Genomic DNA, 16,644 nt, shown 5'->3' on the forward strand with positions numbered 1-16,644 from the left:
ACCAGTTGTCCAAGTTTACATTTTCCATAAGAAGAGGTGAGCTCATGTCCTTCTACTCTGCTATCTGTCTCCTCCCCACCCCATGTTTATATTTTGTTTAGGAATCTTAACCTCTCTTCTTTGCCTGCTCCTTCAACTTTGTTCTCACTGCAGAACTTGATAGAGAAACTCAGCTGGAAGTTGATACGGAAACGCAGCAGGGGCTTTTCTCACCAGCATCGTATGAAGAGTAACATCTTTCTGAATCACTTGACGAAAAGCAGATGCCTTCTGCCCTTGCACAACTCTTTCCTTTTCCTTTCCCCTTAACAGGGCTCATTAAATACACGCCTCCTTCAACTGCGTTTGGGGACTTAAGTACCAGCTGTCCAAGAGTGGAATATTTTTGCTTCTGTTGCTCACTCTTTCCCCCCAAAAAATGGCCCAGGATAAACTTCCACATCTTTATCTCTGACTGCATGCTGCTCTCTTCCAGATGCTGACACTCTCCGCAACTTATTATCACCCCTGAACTAGAACTTTCAGAGCATTTATGGTTGACTTTATTATGTTTGTTTCGTAATTATCCAAAACTATTGAGAAATTTGATGCATTTGATCTGGGCCTTATTAAATAGTCTGAAATGATTTTGTATCTATATGAATTAAATTTTTTGAAACAACTAAATTTTAAGATAACTTGCGCTGACAAGCCCATGTATATAGTCAAGTGTGGTTAAAAGCATTGGCATGACCGGAAGAGAGATTAGTGTAATTAACAATCATGACAAGAACCTGGAATTGCCCAGGAGTCTTCAAGATTTGGAACTCTGTTCACAGAAGATCCAAAGCAGCTGTTTGAACCAATGGGAATGAGAACTGGATTACTTCATGGCAGTACAATGTTAGTGTCAATTTTTAATTTTTTTTCCCTTTAAAGTGCATGTGAATTATTTTAATTACTGTATGGCTTATTTATGGAAGGACTAATTGGCTCCCTCTGTAAAACAGCAGTGTCTGGCCCAACCAGGAGTCATTTTCTTTGTAGACCAGCGAGCATCCTTACTGATCAGACTTACCTGATCCGGGTTTGATGTGCTCTCAGCCATTTCATCACATTATATAAGGAAAGCACTGTGGGTTTTTCTTCCTTTTCCAGGTGGCCTTTTTGAAGATGTAGCCAAGGGAGTCGACACATTCCTCTCCTCAGCACGGGGTGCACCGGCAGCCAGCAGTCAGCCCAGTGGGCAGCAGTTAGAGACAAGAACCCGGCTACAGAAAGAGAACAGGGAATTGCAGTTCTGAGTTTACTTGCTCGCATCTGTTCTCTAAGAGAAGAGTTAACTTTAAATCTCTGAAAGACCGAGGCTGTGAAGAAAGTCATAGTAGCAGGTTGAAAGATAAGTATAGAATTTTCATCTCTGTTTCCCACCGAGAGGAACATTCAGATATGTGCTGTGTCAGCTCCACCTGGAGAGAGAGAGCTGGCGGAGACCCATCTGTCCTGTGTGGAGGCAGCGAGGGGCTTCACTGGTGGAATTGAATGTTAGCTGCTGTAGGACATAAACTTGCAGAAAACTTCTCAGATTTGTTTAAAAAAATTTTTTTTAAGAAAATATGAAACTCTGTATACCTTATTCAGAGGGGATGCTCAGTAAATAAATGTCTATTGAATGCCTGATTGTCAAATTAAAGGGTTTCCCATTTATGCAAAACTGCTTGTGTTCCTTTTCTTCTTTATTCCCTTTACCATTAGCAAGTACGCTGCAGATCAAGAAATATACCTCACTGGCATCCTGTTACACAGTTGTCTGAGTCCTTATGTGCTGGAGCATGTGGTAAGGGAACTGCTGAGAATGACAGAGCTGGAGGGGGTCCTACAGGGCACAGGACCGCCCCTCATCTTAGGGGGAAGGTTTGAGACTTGCCAGTCATCTCACAGAAGGAGCCACCTCGGGGCTGGAGGCAGGCAGATCCTTCCTGCTCACTCCTTATTCTGGAGGACAGTCTCTGGATCTGCAGCTATACCTGCTTCTCACCAAGCCTGTTTGCTACCAAACTCATGTTAGGCTACTCGCTGCTTGAAAGTCAACACTCCAGAGACAAGTGTGGATTGGAACGGAAAGCCTGCTTTATTCATGAGGTTGGCAGCCTGAGGAGGTGGCGGACTCATGTCCAAAAACCAACTCCAAAGATGCCACTCGACCATTGAAGTTTTTAAAAGAAGAATCATTTGGGGAGGAGATCAGAGTCTTCTTTATCTTCCCACACATGCAGACTTTCTTCTTACTGGCTGTTGGTGAGGTAACAAGGCTGTTCTCCAAGAATCTTGTGCTCTCCCTGGGGTTCCCATCCCCCACCAGGATGGGGCCTTTAGCTTCTGTGTGCGTGCGTGTGTGCTTAGTCACTCAATCATGTCCAACTCTTTGTGGCCCTATGAACTGTAGCCTGCCAGGCTCCTCTGTCCTTGGGATTCTCTAGGCAAGAATACTGGTATGGGTTGGCAGTGCCCTTCTCCAGGAGATCTTCCTGACCCAGGCATCGAACCCACGTCTCTTATGTCTCCTGCATTGGCAGACGGGTTCTTCACCACTAATGCCACCTGGGAAGCCCTTTGTTCCTGCAGAAGAACTCAAGCATATTGTTATGTATGTCCCTTCAGAAGGAACTAGGATCCTGCCTTAATCACTGCACTGTATTTTCTTGATGGGTCCTCCTTAGTTTCTGCATTCCTTCCCTTCTCTGATGAGAAATTGAATCTGCCCTTTGGAGTTCAGGGAAGATCAAGGAGGCTGAATGAAGCCTATACCCAATGAACAAGAAACTGGAGACAAGGAAAGAAGTTGTATCCAGGAAGGCCCCACAGAGCCCTCCTCTGATTCATACTGGCACAAATTCTACCCTGTGGACTATCTAATAATACCTTTTTACTCAAAAATGTTCCTGTCTCCTAATTTCCTAACACCCTTAACACAGGGGTCACTGGCACTGTAATTTAGTGAACCTTTCGTAATTTCTTCTTTCTTATAGTTTAACCAAAACAGGGGTCCTACTAGCAGAGCAGTGGTGTAGCACTCTTAATTCTGCAACTGGTGGACATAGGAATAAAAACCCTGTTTTTGATCCTGCAGAGTCATTTTATTAAGCACAGTTTGAAGCACTGTAGTTCTTAGTATTTTTTCCAAGACTCACAGTCATAAAGGAAATTTGGTTTGACTTCACTTACACTACTAAGCTGCCACACACCTCAGTGACTTTTAATGCTTTAGATTTCTACCTGTCGATATAGAACAGCATTTCTCAACCTTAGTACTATTTACATTTGAAGCTGGTTAAGTTTTTGTCATGGAAGACTATCCTCTTCCACAAAGAAATGAGACTTTAGGAAGTGACCAGATGATTGAGATTTATATACCATCTTAGACAAAGAGAAGGGAGTTTAAGTCTTCTGGGCAGGGGGCATTAAGTTCTAGGAAGGTGAGGGGAGGAAATACATCAGAAACAAGGGTTGTCTTGTGCAGATAATGACAATAAGAGTTGTCTCCAGCTGTGGCTCTTTTCCTGGTTCAGAGACACCTTTACAAATGGAAATTTCCTTTTATGAATGTAAATTTCCTTTACAAATGGGGAAATGTATATTTTTACTCAGTTAAGGATAGATTAAAAAGCTTTTCTTGCCTCTGCCGGTTCTCAGTTGCCTTTAGCTCAAAATAATCCTTATGCCAAAGTGGGATATTTGGGGTAACATTCTGGTGCCCTTCAGTGGATTGGAGAATGTTTAGCAGCATTCCTGACCTCCACCTGCCAGATGCCAGTTCCCCCCTCCCCTAGCTGTGACAACAAAAATGTCTGCAGACATTACCTTAGTGGCTAAAAAAAAAATGTGAAAGTGAAGTCGCTCAGTCATGTCTTGACTCTTTGCGACCCCATGGACTGTATACCAGGCTCCTCCGTCCATGGGATTCTCCAGGCAAGAATACTGGAGTGGGTTGCCATTTCCTTCTCCAGGAGATATTCCCAACCCAGGGATTAAATTTAGTGGCTGAAGTTGACCTCAGTTTAGAGCCACTGCTCTTAAGGCTGTGTCATGAAAATGAGATTTGGTGGTTGCCTATAGTGGTGCTCATCAGTGAAACAGTCATTACAAAACCTGAGTCTTTTTCTGGCACATGACTTGGTTTTAGTATACTATTGTTTATGCAGATAAATGCTGCTGCTGAATACCTTTGTGTGACTATTTCTTAAGAGTTCAGTTTATTTTCATCTAATTGTTGGAGATTGGAATAAATTTAATGAAGCAATGGAATAAATTAGATGTGCCTGAAGTAGAATTCCCTTGAGATAGTTTTTCTTCCTCTGGAAATGAAAGGAACTGTTCCCATACTGATACTTGTTTACAGTTTAGATGGTAAAGGTGATCATGATTTCAAAGATAACTTTGAGAAACATCCCCCATAGAAAGAATGTAAGCCTTCTCTCAGAAGGTGAGAAAGAGAGCCTTGAAATAAGGCATGGCTAGTTTCTATAGGCTGGATAATTTCATAGGCTAGTGAATGGGGAGATTTTTCCAATTATTTTGGGGAAGGGGCGGAGATTTCCGGAAATGGCAGAAATGGTGCCACCACCCATTTTGGGGCCTTGTACTGTCAGCCTCAAGCTTCCCTGGTGGCTGATCCTTTTCTTCAATGGTAAAGAATCTGCCTGCAATGCAAGATATGTGGGTTCGATCCCTGTGTTGGGAAGTTCCCCTGGAGAGGGAAATGGCAACCCTCTCCAGTATTCTTACCTGGGGAAATTCCATGGTCAGAGGAACCTGGTGGGCTACAGTCCTTGAGCTCTCAAAAAAGTTGGACACAATTAGTGACTAAGCAACAACAATAACCATGGTCAGCCTCAAAACTGTCATGGAGCTGCTAAGTGTGTTGTTTAGCATATGCTAATATATTATAATGAGCATATTAATGAGGCTCCGGGTCTACTAGCAATCAAATCTGCCATCTTGGACCTAGTTGGTTCTAACCAGTTTTTGTCATGTTCTGTAGCCATGTCATTCTTCTAAAGGTTGTGACCTGCTCCCTTCCCTCCTGTTTTGGAGTACCTTTGAGAGGCAGGAGCAAGACGAGGGGACACACACACACAGGGAAGATTTCTGTCCACACACTACACTTACATGGGTGAAGTTGCATCTATCATGTCACCTGCAATCTTGAGATGGTGAAGTTCTCAACTGGAGCTCAGTCAGTCTCCATTGGTTCTCCCAACGGAGGGAAAGTTCAGCACAACTGTGCCAGTGTCCAGAGTGAGCTATTCTCGTCTAGTCACTGGGTAGGTCCAAGAATGACATGTCTAAACCTGGGAGAGTCTATTTTGGGGGGCCACAGAGGGTGGGGAAAGAAGGTAAGTGGGACCTTTTCTGCCTTTCTTTTGTACAGGGAAAATTGGATGCTGGTGTGTGAGAGAGAAAGAAATATCCAGCATTAGAGATCTATGTTAAGTAAACCACGTTAAGAAGACTAAGAGAATTGAAACACACTGTACAGCCTTAATGTTTGCCCTTGCAATTCATTCCACATTAGCCTCCTCTGTCTTGTGAATACAATTCCAGACCTTATTCCATGGTATTCCTAGATAATGGTACAGAGAATTTGAGACACTATTTAGAGGCTACCAAGGACCAGAAACATAGTGAAATATCAATTCCCAGCCCATCTTTTATACCTCTAAAAACTTAAACCTAAGTTGTGAATGAAGATCAAAAAGCATTGCTCACCTACTAAGGTTAAGTGGTAACACACTGCACTCACACCCGGAGAGGAATTCAGGGTGAAAAACAAAATGAGGTACTCTGAGCTTTGGACGAGCAGACCCCTTAGAAACTTAGATGTATATCTCAGGAAGGAACTTTTTTTTTTTTTTTTTGGCTGTGCAATGTGTGGGATCTTAGTTCACCAACCAGGGGTCAAACCTGTGTCCCCTGCATTGGAAGCATGGAGTCTTAGCCACTGGGCCACCTGGGAAGTCCCAGGAAGAACTTTAACAAGTTCTTTCCGTACAAGCTTTCATCTTTCCATACATCAGATCAGATCAGATCAGTCGCTCAGTCGTGTCCGACTCTTTGCAACCCCATGAATCGCAGCACACCAGGCCTTCCTGTCCATCACCAGCTCCCGGAGTTCACTCAGACTCACGTCCATCGAGTCAGTGATGCCATCCAGCCATCTCATCCTCTGTTGTCCCCTTCTTCTCCTGCCCCCAATCCCTCCCAGCATCAGAGTCTTTTCCAATGAATCAACTCTTCGCATGAGGTGGCCAAAGTACTAGAGTTTCAGCTTTAGCATCATTCCTTCCAAAGAAATCCCAGGGCTGATCTCCTTCAGAATGGACTGGTTGGATCTCCTTGCAGTCCAAGGGACTCTCAAGAGTCTTCTCCAACACCACACTTCAAAAGCATCAATTCTTCGGCGTTCAGCCTTCTTCACAGTCCAACTCTCACATCCATACATGACCACAGGAAAAACCATAGCCTTGACTAGACGAACCTTTGTTGGCAAAGTAATGTCTCTGCTTTTGAATATGCTATCTAGGTTGGTCATAACTTTCCTTCCAAGGAGTAAGCATCTTTTAATTTCATGGCTGCAGTACATAGGAAAGCACTAAATCATGAACAAGCTTTCATCTTTCCATACATAGGAAAGCACTAAATCATGAACTCAAGATAACCTATTCTTTGCAATTAGCAGTAATCTTTTACTAAGATGTGTGCTTGACTATGTGTATTCCCTCACCAAAAGTCACATATAAACAGGACTCTCCCCTACCTCTCTGAAGCAGTTTCCTCAGAAGTAACTGGGTGGCTGTCCTCTGGATTATAGTCCTCAATAAGACCCTGAGTAAAACTTCAGCAAACAACCCTTATGTTGTGTGTTTTTCTTTAGTCGACAAAGTGGTTATCTGTTAAATCACATATAACTTAAATAAGTGGCTTTGTGAACCTATTCTCACCTAGTGTAATTACAGTACATATACCCTGTTGAACATTTCTATTGGCCACCCATTTTGCAAACCAGTTTCTGAACTTTGTTATTTAAAGTTCATTTATCCAACACCTTCTATTGATACATGCAGAGCACAGTTATGGATACAACAGAATAAATAAAACAAAGTCCCTGTTCTCATAGAGCTCTCATGGGGGAGCTGACCAAAAAAAGTGCTGCTGCTGCTGCTAAGTCGCTTCAGTCGTGTCTGACTCTGTGCGACCCCGTAGAAGGCAGCCCACCAGGCTTCCCCATCCCTGGGATTCTCCAGGCAAGAATGGTTGCCATTTCCTTCTCCAATGCATGAAAGTGAAAAGTGAAAGTGAAGTCACTCACTTGTGTCTGACTCCCAGTGACCCCATGGACTGCAGCCTACCAGGGTCCTGTGTCCATGGGATTTTCCAGGCAAGAGTACTGGAGTGGGTTGCCATTGCCTTCTCTGAAAAAAGTACTATATGTTACTATAAAATACTAATGTTATGTTATGTTATGTTATGGCACTTCCCAGGTGGTGCTAGTGGTAAAGAACCCACCTGCCAATGCAGGAGATGTAAGAGACTCAGGTTTGATCCCTGGGTCAGGAAGATCCGCTGGAGAAGGAAATGGCAACCCATTCCAGTATTCTTGCCTGGGAAATCCCATGGATAGAGGAGCCTGGCAGGCCACAGTCCATAGGGTCACAGGGTCAGACATGACTGAAGTGACTTAGCACGTATGCACATGTTATACTATACAGCAGTATAATTTTTAAAAATAAGTACAATAAGAAAAAACTGGATAAAGGGAGAGTGAAGGGAGGTGCAAGCTGAGCCTAAAATGTACAAAAGGTTTCCACTCTATTAGGACTGACTGTGGAGATACATTGTTAAATGCCAGCAGATGGAGTAGAAACCACAACCATATATCTTTTGCCAAAAGTGGCTTGGCTAAACAAGGATACACCTGGATATTAGCAAAGCTTGTTTGATTCCACTGATTATAGAAGAACTGACTAGAACCCAGATATAATTGGGTTTGTAGTAACCACTTTGGTAATTAAACCCATCAGTAAGCCCTTGTAGTACAAAGTGCTGACAAGGTTAAATGGTTTTCCCTGATAGATAAAGCCAGGCTAGTTGGTGACCCTGGAACATTTGTTTTTGTTCTTAGTGTATAACAAAGATTAATTGGGTTCGTGTTTTGTTGGTTTTCAGGATGTGGGGATGAGTGGTACATCTTATTCTGCAGTTAGAAAAGCGTTAACATTTATCTTACAAATCAGAGGCAGGGTTACCATTAATTGCTTATCTAAACTAGTATCAGTTCAGTTCAGTCACTCAGTCGTGTCCGACTCTTTGCGACTCCATGAATTGCAGCACGCCAGGCCTCCCTGTCCATTACCAACTCCCAGAGTTCACTCAAACTCATGTCCATCGAGTCAGTGATGCCATCCAGCCATCTCATCCTCTGTTGTCTCCTTCTCTCCTGCCCCCAATCCCTCCCAGCATCAGAGTCTTTTCCAATGAGTCAACTCTTTGCATGAGGTGGCCAAAGTATTGGAGTTTCAGCTTCAGCATCAGTCCTTCCAATGAACACCCAGGACTGATTTCGTTTAGGATGGACTGGTTGGATCTCCTTGCAGTCCAAGAGACTCTTAAGAGTCTTCTCAAGCACCACAGTTCAAAAGCATCAATTCTTCGGTGCTCAGCTTTCTTTATGGTCCAACTCTCACATCCATACATGACCACTGGAAAAACCATAGCCTTGACTAGACGGACCTTTGTTGGCAAAGTAATGTCTCTGCTTTTGAATATGCTATCTAGGTTGGCCATAACTTTCCTTCCAAGGAGTAAGCATCTTTTAATTTCATGGCTGCAGTCACCATCTGCAGTGATTTTGGAGCCCCCCACAAAAAAGTCTGACGCTGTTTCCACTTTTTCCCCATCTATTTGCCATGAAGTGATGGGACCGGATGCCATGATCTTTGTTTTCTGAATGTTGAGCTTTAAGCCAACTTTTTCACTCTCCTCTTTCACTTTCATCAAGAGGCTTTTTAGTTCCTCTTCACTTTCTGCCATAAGAGTGGTGTCATCTGCATATCTGAGGTTATTGATATTTCTCCTGGCAATCTTGATTCCAGCTTGTGCTTCATCCAGCCCAGCATTTCTCATGATGTACTCTGCATATAAGTTAAATAAGCAGGGTGACAATTTATAGCCTTGACATACTCCTTTTCCTATTTGGAACCAATCTGTTGTTCCATGTCCAGTTCTAACTGTCGCTTCCTGACCTGCATATAGGTTTCTCAAGAGGCAGGTCAGGTGGTCTGCTATTCCCATCTCTTTCAGAATTTTCTACAGTTTATTGTGATCCACACAGTCAAAGGCTTTGGCATAGTCAATAAAGCAGAAATAGATGTTTTTTTGGAACTCTCTTGCTTTTTTCTAAACCATTATATGCATTCTTAAATATAATCTTAATACTCAACAACAGTCAGTGTGACTTTATATAAAAATTTCTCTTTGTTTGCCTGTTGAGATACTTCAAGCTTTTATCTGTTGACTGGAGCTCACCATTCCTTAATCTGGGAGAAAAAGTTGCAGGGACTTAGATGGAAATAAGTTATTTTAAGAGATAATTTCTCTAGTTTTAAGAAGAATGACAAGAGAAACACTTGATCAATACATGTTTAAAAGCATCCAAACTATACTATTTTCTTTATTTAAAAAATGAGTCCATTTTTATTGGGAAATAGACAAAACGAATTTGTTCTCAATCCTGTTATAGATAAATTAAGAAACCCATTTTCAAGGCTTCACATTTATTCTAGGGTCCTTGGACTACAAGGTACAATTAGAGTGCAGGATTTCTGTCCCCTTTCTCCCTTGTGAGGTAATCTGTGACCTTCCACAACCTTTAATATTTTTATTTGATCTCTTAACATTTCATAGATTAAAACTTCTTCCTGCTATTTTATTACTTGTTTTGGAGGCCAAAAAAAAAAAAAAAAAAAAAAAAAAGATGAGAAGACTCTTTATGGCCAAAATTTGTTTATATACACTCTTTCAGTATTTTGGATGCAGATTTCAATACATCTACTAAAAAGACCCAAATCGGGAATACCATAAATGAGTAACCTAATTGAAAACCATTGCAGGAGTAAACTACCTAGCTACTGCAGTCTCTGGCTGGACCTTTTCTAAAAGTTTTTCAAGAAAAGCAGACTTGTTACCCTTTGCCCAGAACCCTCCCCGGCTTCAGGAGGCCAGGGCAGGCTTTCTGCAGACTTAAGCGGGGAAAGGAATTATAGAAACAAAACGTTCTGTAAGTGCTGATATAATAATGGAATCTCTATTTCTCCATTGAGTCTTAGGAAACCAGTGTTTGGAAACAGGACACAGATCTCTGACCTGTATTTCCCTTTATGCTTCCCACCACCACCACCCTCTCATTTCTCCCTAAGGAGTACCGTTTCCAGGAAAATGAGCCGAAAGCACCTGCCTTGGTTACTCTTACATATATTCCCTTCCAGAATCGAGACTTAGGGTTGGAAACTGGCATGGCCTCTTCACATGAAGCTTTCTCTTCATAGAATGGTGACAGTACAAAATCAGTCACCATTAGTTTTATGCTCCACATAGAGCCCATGTTGGGCTTCCCTGGTGGCTCAGCAGTAAAGACTCGCCTACAATACAGGAACCACAGGAGACGCAGGGTCGATCCCTGGGTTGGGAAGATCCCCTGGAGGAGGGCATGGCAACCCACTCCAGTATTCTTGCCTAGAAAATCCCATAGACAAGAGGAGCTTGGTAGGCTACAGTCCATATGGTCGCAAAGAGTCAGACATGACTGAAGCGACTTAGCATGCACACATACACAGTAGTACATATTGGGCTCAGAAGGTTTACCATCCACTTCAACTTTTGGAAAAAAGTTACTCATTTGCAGCTCCTCCCCAACCCCTACAAATATTCTGAATAATAAACTTGACAAAGGGCACTATAAATCCTCTCACTTGTTCATGATTACAAAGTTTAGTGCAAATGTTAAGAGAGATTTCTTGAAATAATGTACCTAAAGTAACAAAGGGATTGAATTAAATTTCCACATTCTAATTCAATTAAATCTGAGAAGCAATGTCAAGATAAAAGAAAAACTGGCCAAGGTTCTTTCTCATCTAGCATAGCAGGGTATGCTGTTTTATTTTAACAAAAATAAGTTGAAATATATTTCTAAATTTTTGTAAAGAAATCACAAGCAAATTGAAGATATATGTGTTAGAAATCACTAGAGAAAAAAAAAAGAGACTTGATCAATAAAACACATTCCCTATGTATCTTTTCAACCCTGTGATAATTGTTCAAGGCAATTTTAGAAAACACTTGTATTTATGTGTTCCTTTGCTTTGTTCTGTCAAACCAAGGATTTCTTCTCCATAACGTCTGCTGCCTGGGGCACATTTGATGGTTGTATTTCACAATCAACAGAGTCTCTTTGAGTGCATACTGTCCTGAGACCTTATTTTGAAAGGATTAACATTTAGAATGGGAGGAGAGAAAAAGCACCTGAGAAGAGAGCCCCACAGACCGGTAAGTGATGATACCAAATCACTGGTATAGACCACAGTGGCTATACCACAGGAGTCCAGAGAGGCCCCTCGCAACGCACATGGCTAAGACCCCATAGACAGCAGCCCACCAGGCTCCCCCGTCCCTGGGATTCTCCAGGCAAGAGAATTTTGTGCTTGTTCGATGAGGCAGGCTTTGATGGGGGGTAAGTGATCATTAAGAGTTGTGAAGACAGGAAGATGAAGACACCCAAGAAGAAGAGCATTTCAGGGTGGTAAGAACATTTGGCTAGATTGGAGGAGTTGAGATGGGGGAGTGAATAAGACAGAAAAAGAGTTCTTGTTAGATTGTATTATTAGAAAGCACTGAATGCCATCATACAACCAGAGAATCTTCCCTCTGACTTTTTAGGACTGAGCACAGCATGATTTAGGGACACATTTTTCTTTTGTGCCTCTGAAGGTCTTTTGAGCCCTGGGGTTCAGCGGCAGTGTTTAATAGAGAAAGGGCACGAGAGTCTGACTGCCTGGTTGAAATGTCCCCTGTGAAATCATGCTGCTGCTGCTAAGTAGCTTCAGTCGTGTCCGACTCTGTGCGACCCCAGAGACAGCAGCCCACCAGGCTCCCCTGTCCCTGGGATTCTCCAGGCAAGAACACTGGAGTGGATTGCCATTTCCTCCTCCAATGCATGAAAGTGAAAAGTGAAAGTGAAGTCACTCAGTCGTGTCCGACTCTTAGCGACCCCATTGACTGCAGCCCACCAGGCTCCTCCGTCCATGGGATTTTCCAGGCAAGAGTACTGGAGTGGGGTGCCATTGCCTTCTCTGGTGAAATCATGAGCAAGTTACTAACTTCATCTTTAGTTTTTATTTGTTTTGTTTCAAATTTGGAGTATAGTTGATTTACAATGTTATGTTAGTTTCAGGTGTACAAGAAAGTGAATCAGTTATACATTTACATATATCCACTCTTTTTTAGATTCTTTCCCGTATAAGCCATTTTGGAGTATTAAGTAGAGTTACTTGTACTATATAGTAGGTCCTTGATTATCTATTTTGTATATAGCAGTATGTATGCGTCAACCCCAATTCCAGTTTATCCCTCCCCTTGTTCCACTCAGTAACCATAAGTTTGTTTTCTTCATCTGTAACTCTCTTTCTGTTTGGTAGGTTAAGTTCATTTGTAGCCTTTGAAGATTCAGCATATAACCAATATCATATGATATTTTTCTTTCTCTGACTTTCTTCACTTAGTATGACACTCTCTAGGTACATCCATGTTGCTGCAGATGACATGGTGTTCTTTTTATGGCTGAGTACTCTTCTGTTTTATATATGTATCACGTCCTGTTTATCCATCCCCCTGTAGATGGACATTCAGATTGCTCCCGTGTCCTGGCTATTGTAAAAAGCACTGCAGTGAACACTGGTGTGTGTATTTCTTTTTGATTTTGGTTTTCTCCAAATATATGCCCAGGAACGGGATTGCTGGATCATTTAGTAGTTCTATTTTTAGTATTTTAAGGAACCTCCACAATGTTTTCTGTAGTGGCTTCACCAATATACATTCCCACCAACAGCGTAGGAGGGTTCCCATTTCTCCACATCTTTTCCAGCATTTATTGTTTGTAGACTTTTTGATGATGGCCATTCTGACTGGTATGAGGTGATATTGTAGTTTTGATTTGCATTTCTCTAAAAAATTAGCTATGTTGAACATCTTTTCATGTGATTTTTTGACCATCTTTAGCCTTATATGTATTTTTTTCTGTGCCCCATGGGAAATCTTAGATTCCCCTACCAGAGATGGCACCCATGCCGCCTGCACTGGGAGCTTGGAGTCTTAACCACTGGACTGCCAGGGAAGTCCCTGTAACCTCATCTTTAAAATGAGGTACAAAAATTAGTATCTATGTCAGAAATTTTTGAGTATTACATGGGTTAACACATTCGTAGTGTTTAGAATATTGCCTTGTGAACCATACATTTTAGCTATAATTATTATTCCATGAGTTAGCTATTCTTTGCCACTCCTCCTTCCCATTGCTTATGAAATTTATTTTCTGAAATTTTAAACAGGAGAATGATATGATGAAGGTGATACATTAGGAAAATTAATCTGGTAGCAAAACACCCAGTAGATTGAGAAGAAAAGGATGATCTATTGTTACAAAACAAGAAGTGGCTTTCCAATTCCCAAAAAACTGTCAAAGGACATCTCGACCATAAAAATTTTGTCAGTGCTTTTTCCTTTTCTACTGTTAATTATTTTTGCAGGCCATTAAAAGTACAGTAGGATACATACTTTTCCATGTGCAGTCAGCTCTGATCTACCACGGTGCAGGATAACCTATTCTCAGCACTTTCACATAGACCTTTTACAATGAGTTCTTTTTCAGTATTCTCTTGCGAGCAGAAAAACTTTTGCAATAATCTTTGAGAGGAAAGGAAGCCAACCCAGAAGTTTCTAACCAGTTCAATGTGCCTTTTATATAATTTCCAGAAGTACCAGGAGTTCTTTTTTGCTGCTCAGTGTCACTGTTCTCAGGAGAACAAGGTGAAGTCTTCATGGTGAGCAAGCCATTCTGTTATATTCTTAATTCTCTTGGGTATTTTTCTCCCTCCCTTATGTTCAGCATCAAGCTATAGGGCTCCAGCAGTATAAAATATTTAACCAGAAGTTAAGATGGGAAAGAAGTTGTTGAATATATTACTAACTTTCAGATAAGTGAGCCCTTTTCTTCTTAGAAAATAATTCAATGTATTCTTGAAATGAAGTAAGACCTAATATTTGAGTAATGTAACCCTGGTGGCTCAAATGATAAAGAAACTGCCTGCAATGCAGGAGACCTGGGTTTAGTTCCTGGGTCAGTAAGATCCTCTGGAGAAGGGAATGGCTATCCACTCCAGTTTTCTTGCCTGGAGAGTTCTATGGATGGAGGAGCCTGGCGGGCTACAGTCCATGGGGTTGCAAAGAGTTGGATATGACTGAGTGACGAACATGCACACTTTCATATTTGTATAGTCTACTGTATCAACGTCAGCATAGGGAAGTAGACAAATGGGGTCAGATGAGGAGGAGTAAACCATAATTCTCTGGTTCTTATCCTCACCTGCTACTGACAATTCTGCAGCTCCCAGCAGAATTCTATCTAAGGGGTGTTCATGTGTATCCCCTACAGTCTGTCACCTTCCCTGTGGCATCTGCATTTTCATTTTGTTTTATCCAGCATCAGTTGGATAATCTCCATTGCCAAGGTATCCATGGTGGGGCTGTTGTGTGTGAGTGTAGTGTCTCTTCCTCCTGGATGTCCCCCATTGCAACAAAAGGGTGCAGTTGTCTTGGAAATTTGGATAAGCCATTCTCCTACAGAAAGAGGAAAAGTTGAATCTCTCTATTTTGTGTTTCAGTTTGTGACATAAATCCCAAAGCAGTGTTTCCCTGCACCCCAGTGACTATAGTTTGTACTTAGTGAAAACTGATTATCAATTTTAAACATTTAAAGTCCCCATGCCGTGGCTAGACTTAAAACAAATTTTGAGTACCACACACTAAAATGCCACTTTTGAGCCAAGCCCATGTGCAGAATTTTGTTTTTGAAATGAATTTCTTCCAGAAAGTTTCTTGGTCGCATGTGATGGCACTGTTTGAAGCTGGGACTCCGATACAGTTACATATTTTTGAGTATTCTACCCTTACTAAGTCACTTCAGTCGTGTCCGACTCTGTGCAACCCCATAGACGGCAGCCCACCAGGCTCCCCCGTCCCTGGGATTCTCCAGGCAAGAACACTGGAGTGGGTTGCCATTTCCCTCTCCAATGCACAAGAGTGAAAAGTGAAAAGTGAAAGTGAAGTCTCTCAGTCGTGTCTGACTCTTAGAGACCCCATGGACTGTAGCCTACCTCGCTCCTCCGTCCATGGGATTTTCCAGGCAAGAATACTGGAGTGGGTTGCCACTTAGCATAGCATACCCTTACTAAAGTGTTATACGCATTAACCAATTTTTTTCTTTCTAGTTTAAGTTTCAAGCAGTTATATAGAATTACTAATTTTGTGGCTATGGCTATGGTGAAAATTTATTGAATTCAGCTGATTTTTGCAATTATATTCTATCCTAGAAAAGCTGTCTTCAAGAAAGACAAGTACTGTATGATATCACTTATATGTGAAATGTAAAAATGTCAAACCTGTAAAACACAGAGAGTTAAATGGTGGTCACTAGGGGCTGGGTACTAGGGTAATAGGATTGTTGTTGTTTAAGGGTGCAAACTTATAAACAAGTAGTAAATAAGCCATAGAGATCTAATGCACAGTATAATGAATATAGATAATAATATTGTACTAATTGTGTAAGGTGATACTACTTCATTGGCAATATTAGATATAAATGTATCAAAGTAACACATTGCACACCTTCATCATATATAATGTTACACAGATTTATTAATATACTTTTTTAAATTAAAAGAGTATGAAAATTTAAAAAGAAGAACCATCTTCTTTGTATCTTAGGTCATTTGATTTTATTTTCAGAGAAAATTGCTGTGAAGCAAAAATTTCATGTAGAGCTTCCAACCGAATGTCAAAATCAATTTATAATGATTTTTCTGTTTCATTTTGTGTAATAAAGTTAAACTGGAGTTCGAACCTTTTGAAGGCTACAAGTCCCTTGAGGGCAGGCCAGGTGTTTCATCAATCTCCTTAACCCTGTGCTCAGCATGGTATCTCGTACAGAGAGGGCATTTATTAAGTGTTAGAGGGCATTTATTAAGTGTTGTCATCATTAATTACGCTCTTGAGGACATTAATATGGAAAACTAGTAAAGTTGAATCAATTGGGCACAATCCTGTAGTTTGAGTCAATCCATTTTTACAAAATGTGCATCTCTGTTGAAAGCTCCTACATCCTTCAGGGCTGTTTTCAATATCAGTTTCTCTTAGAAACATTCTCCTTACCAGCTCAAAAATATTTCTCTTTTGAAAATATATTTTTCAGAAGTACAATGATTAAATCTTTGGTTCTATCAGAAATGCATTTGAAGACATTAACCCATGGCTGTGAAATGCAGATGAAAATCCAATCTT

The 16,644-nt window shown here is 41.3% G+C and overlaps 1 protein-coding gene across 7 annotated transcripts in view; it reads left to right on the forward strand.

Annotated features, from left to right (window-relative positions):
• Nucleotides 1–14,154, forward strand: part of UBE3D (ubiquitin protein ligase E3D) — a 177,633-nt gene extending 163,479 nt beyond the window's left edge. For 4 of the 7 annotated variants that reach the window (XM_044924483.2, XM_044924487.2, XM_044924485.2 and 1 more), the window contains 2 exons: nt 154–882; nt 1,138–1,693. In XM_044924483.2, coding sequence (XP_044780418.2) covers nt 154–309 — 156 coding nt within the window. In that variant the 3' untranslated portion in view covers nt 310–882; nt 1,138–1,693. Of the gene's footprint in view, nt 1–153; nt 883–1,137; nt 1,694–14,061 lie in introns of those variants that run through there. The other 3 variants (XM_044924486.2, XM_044924484.2, XM_025294830.3) reach the window with 3 other exon arrangements.
• The last annotated feature ends 2,490 nt before the right edge of the window (nt 14,155–16,644 follow it).

The sequence above is a fragment of the Bubalus bubalis genome, chromosome 10 (assembly GCF_019923935.1).
Source record: "Bubalus bubalis isolate 160015118507 breed Murrah chromosome 10, NDDB_SH_1, whole genome shotgun sequence".
Lineage (NCBI taxonomy): Eukaryota > Metazoa > Chordata > Mammalia > Artiodactyla > Bovidae > Bubalus > Bubalus bubalis.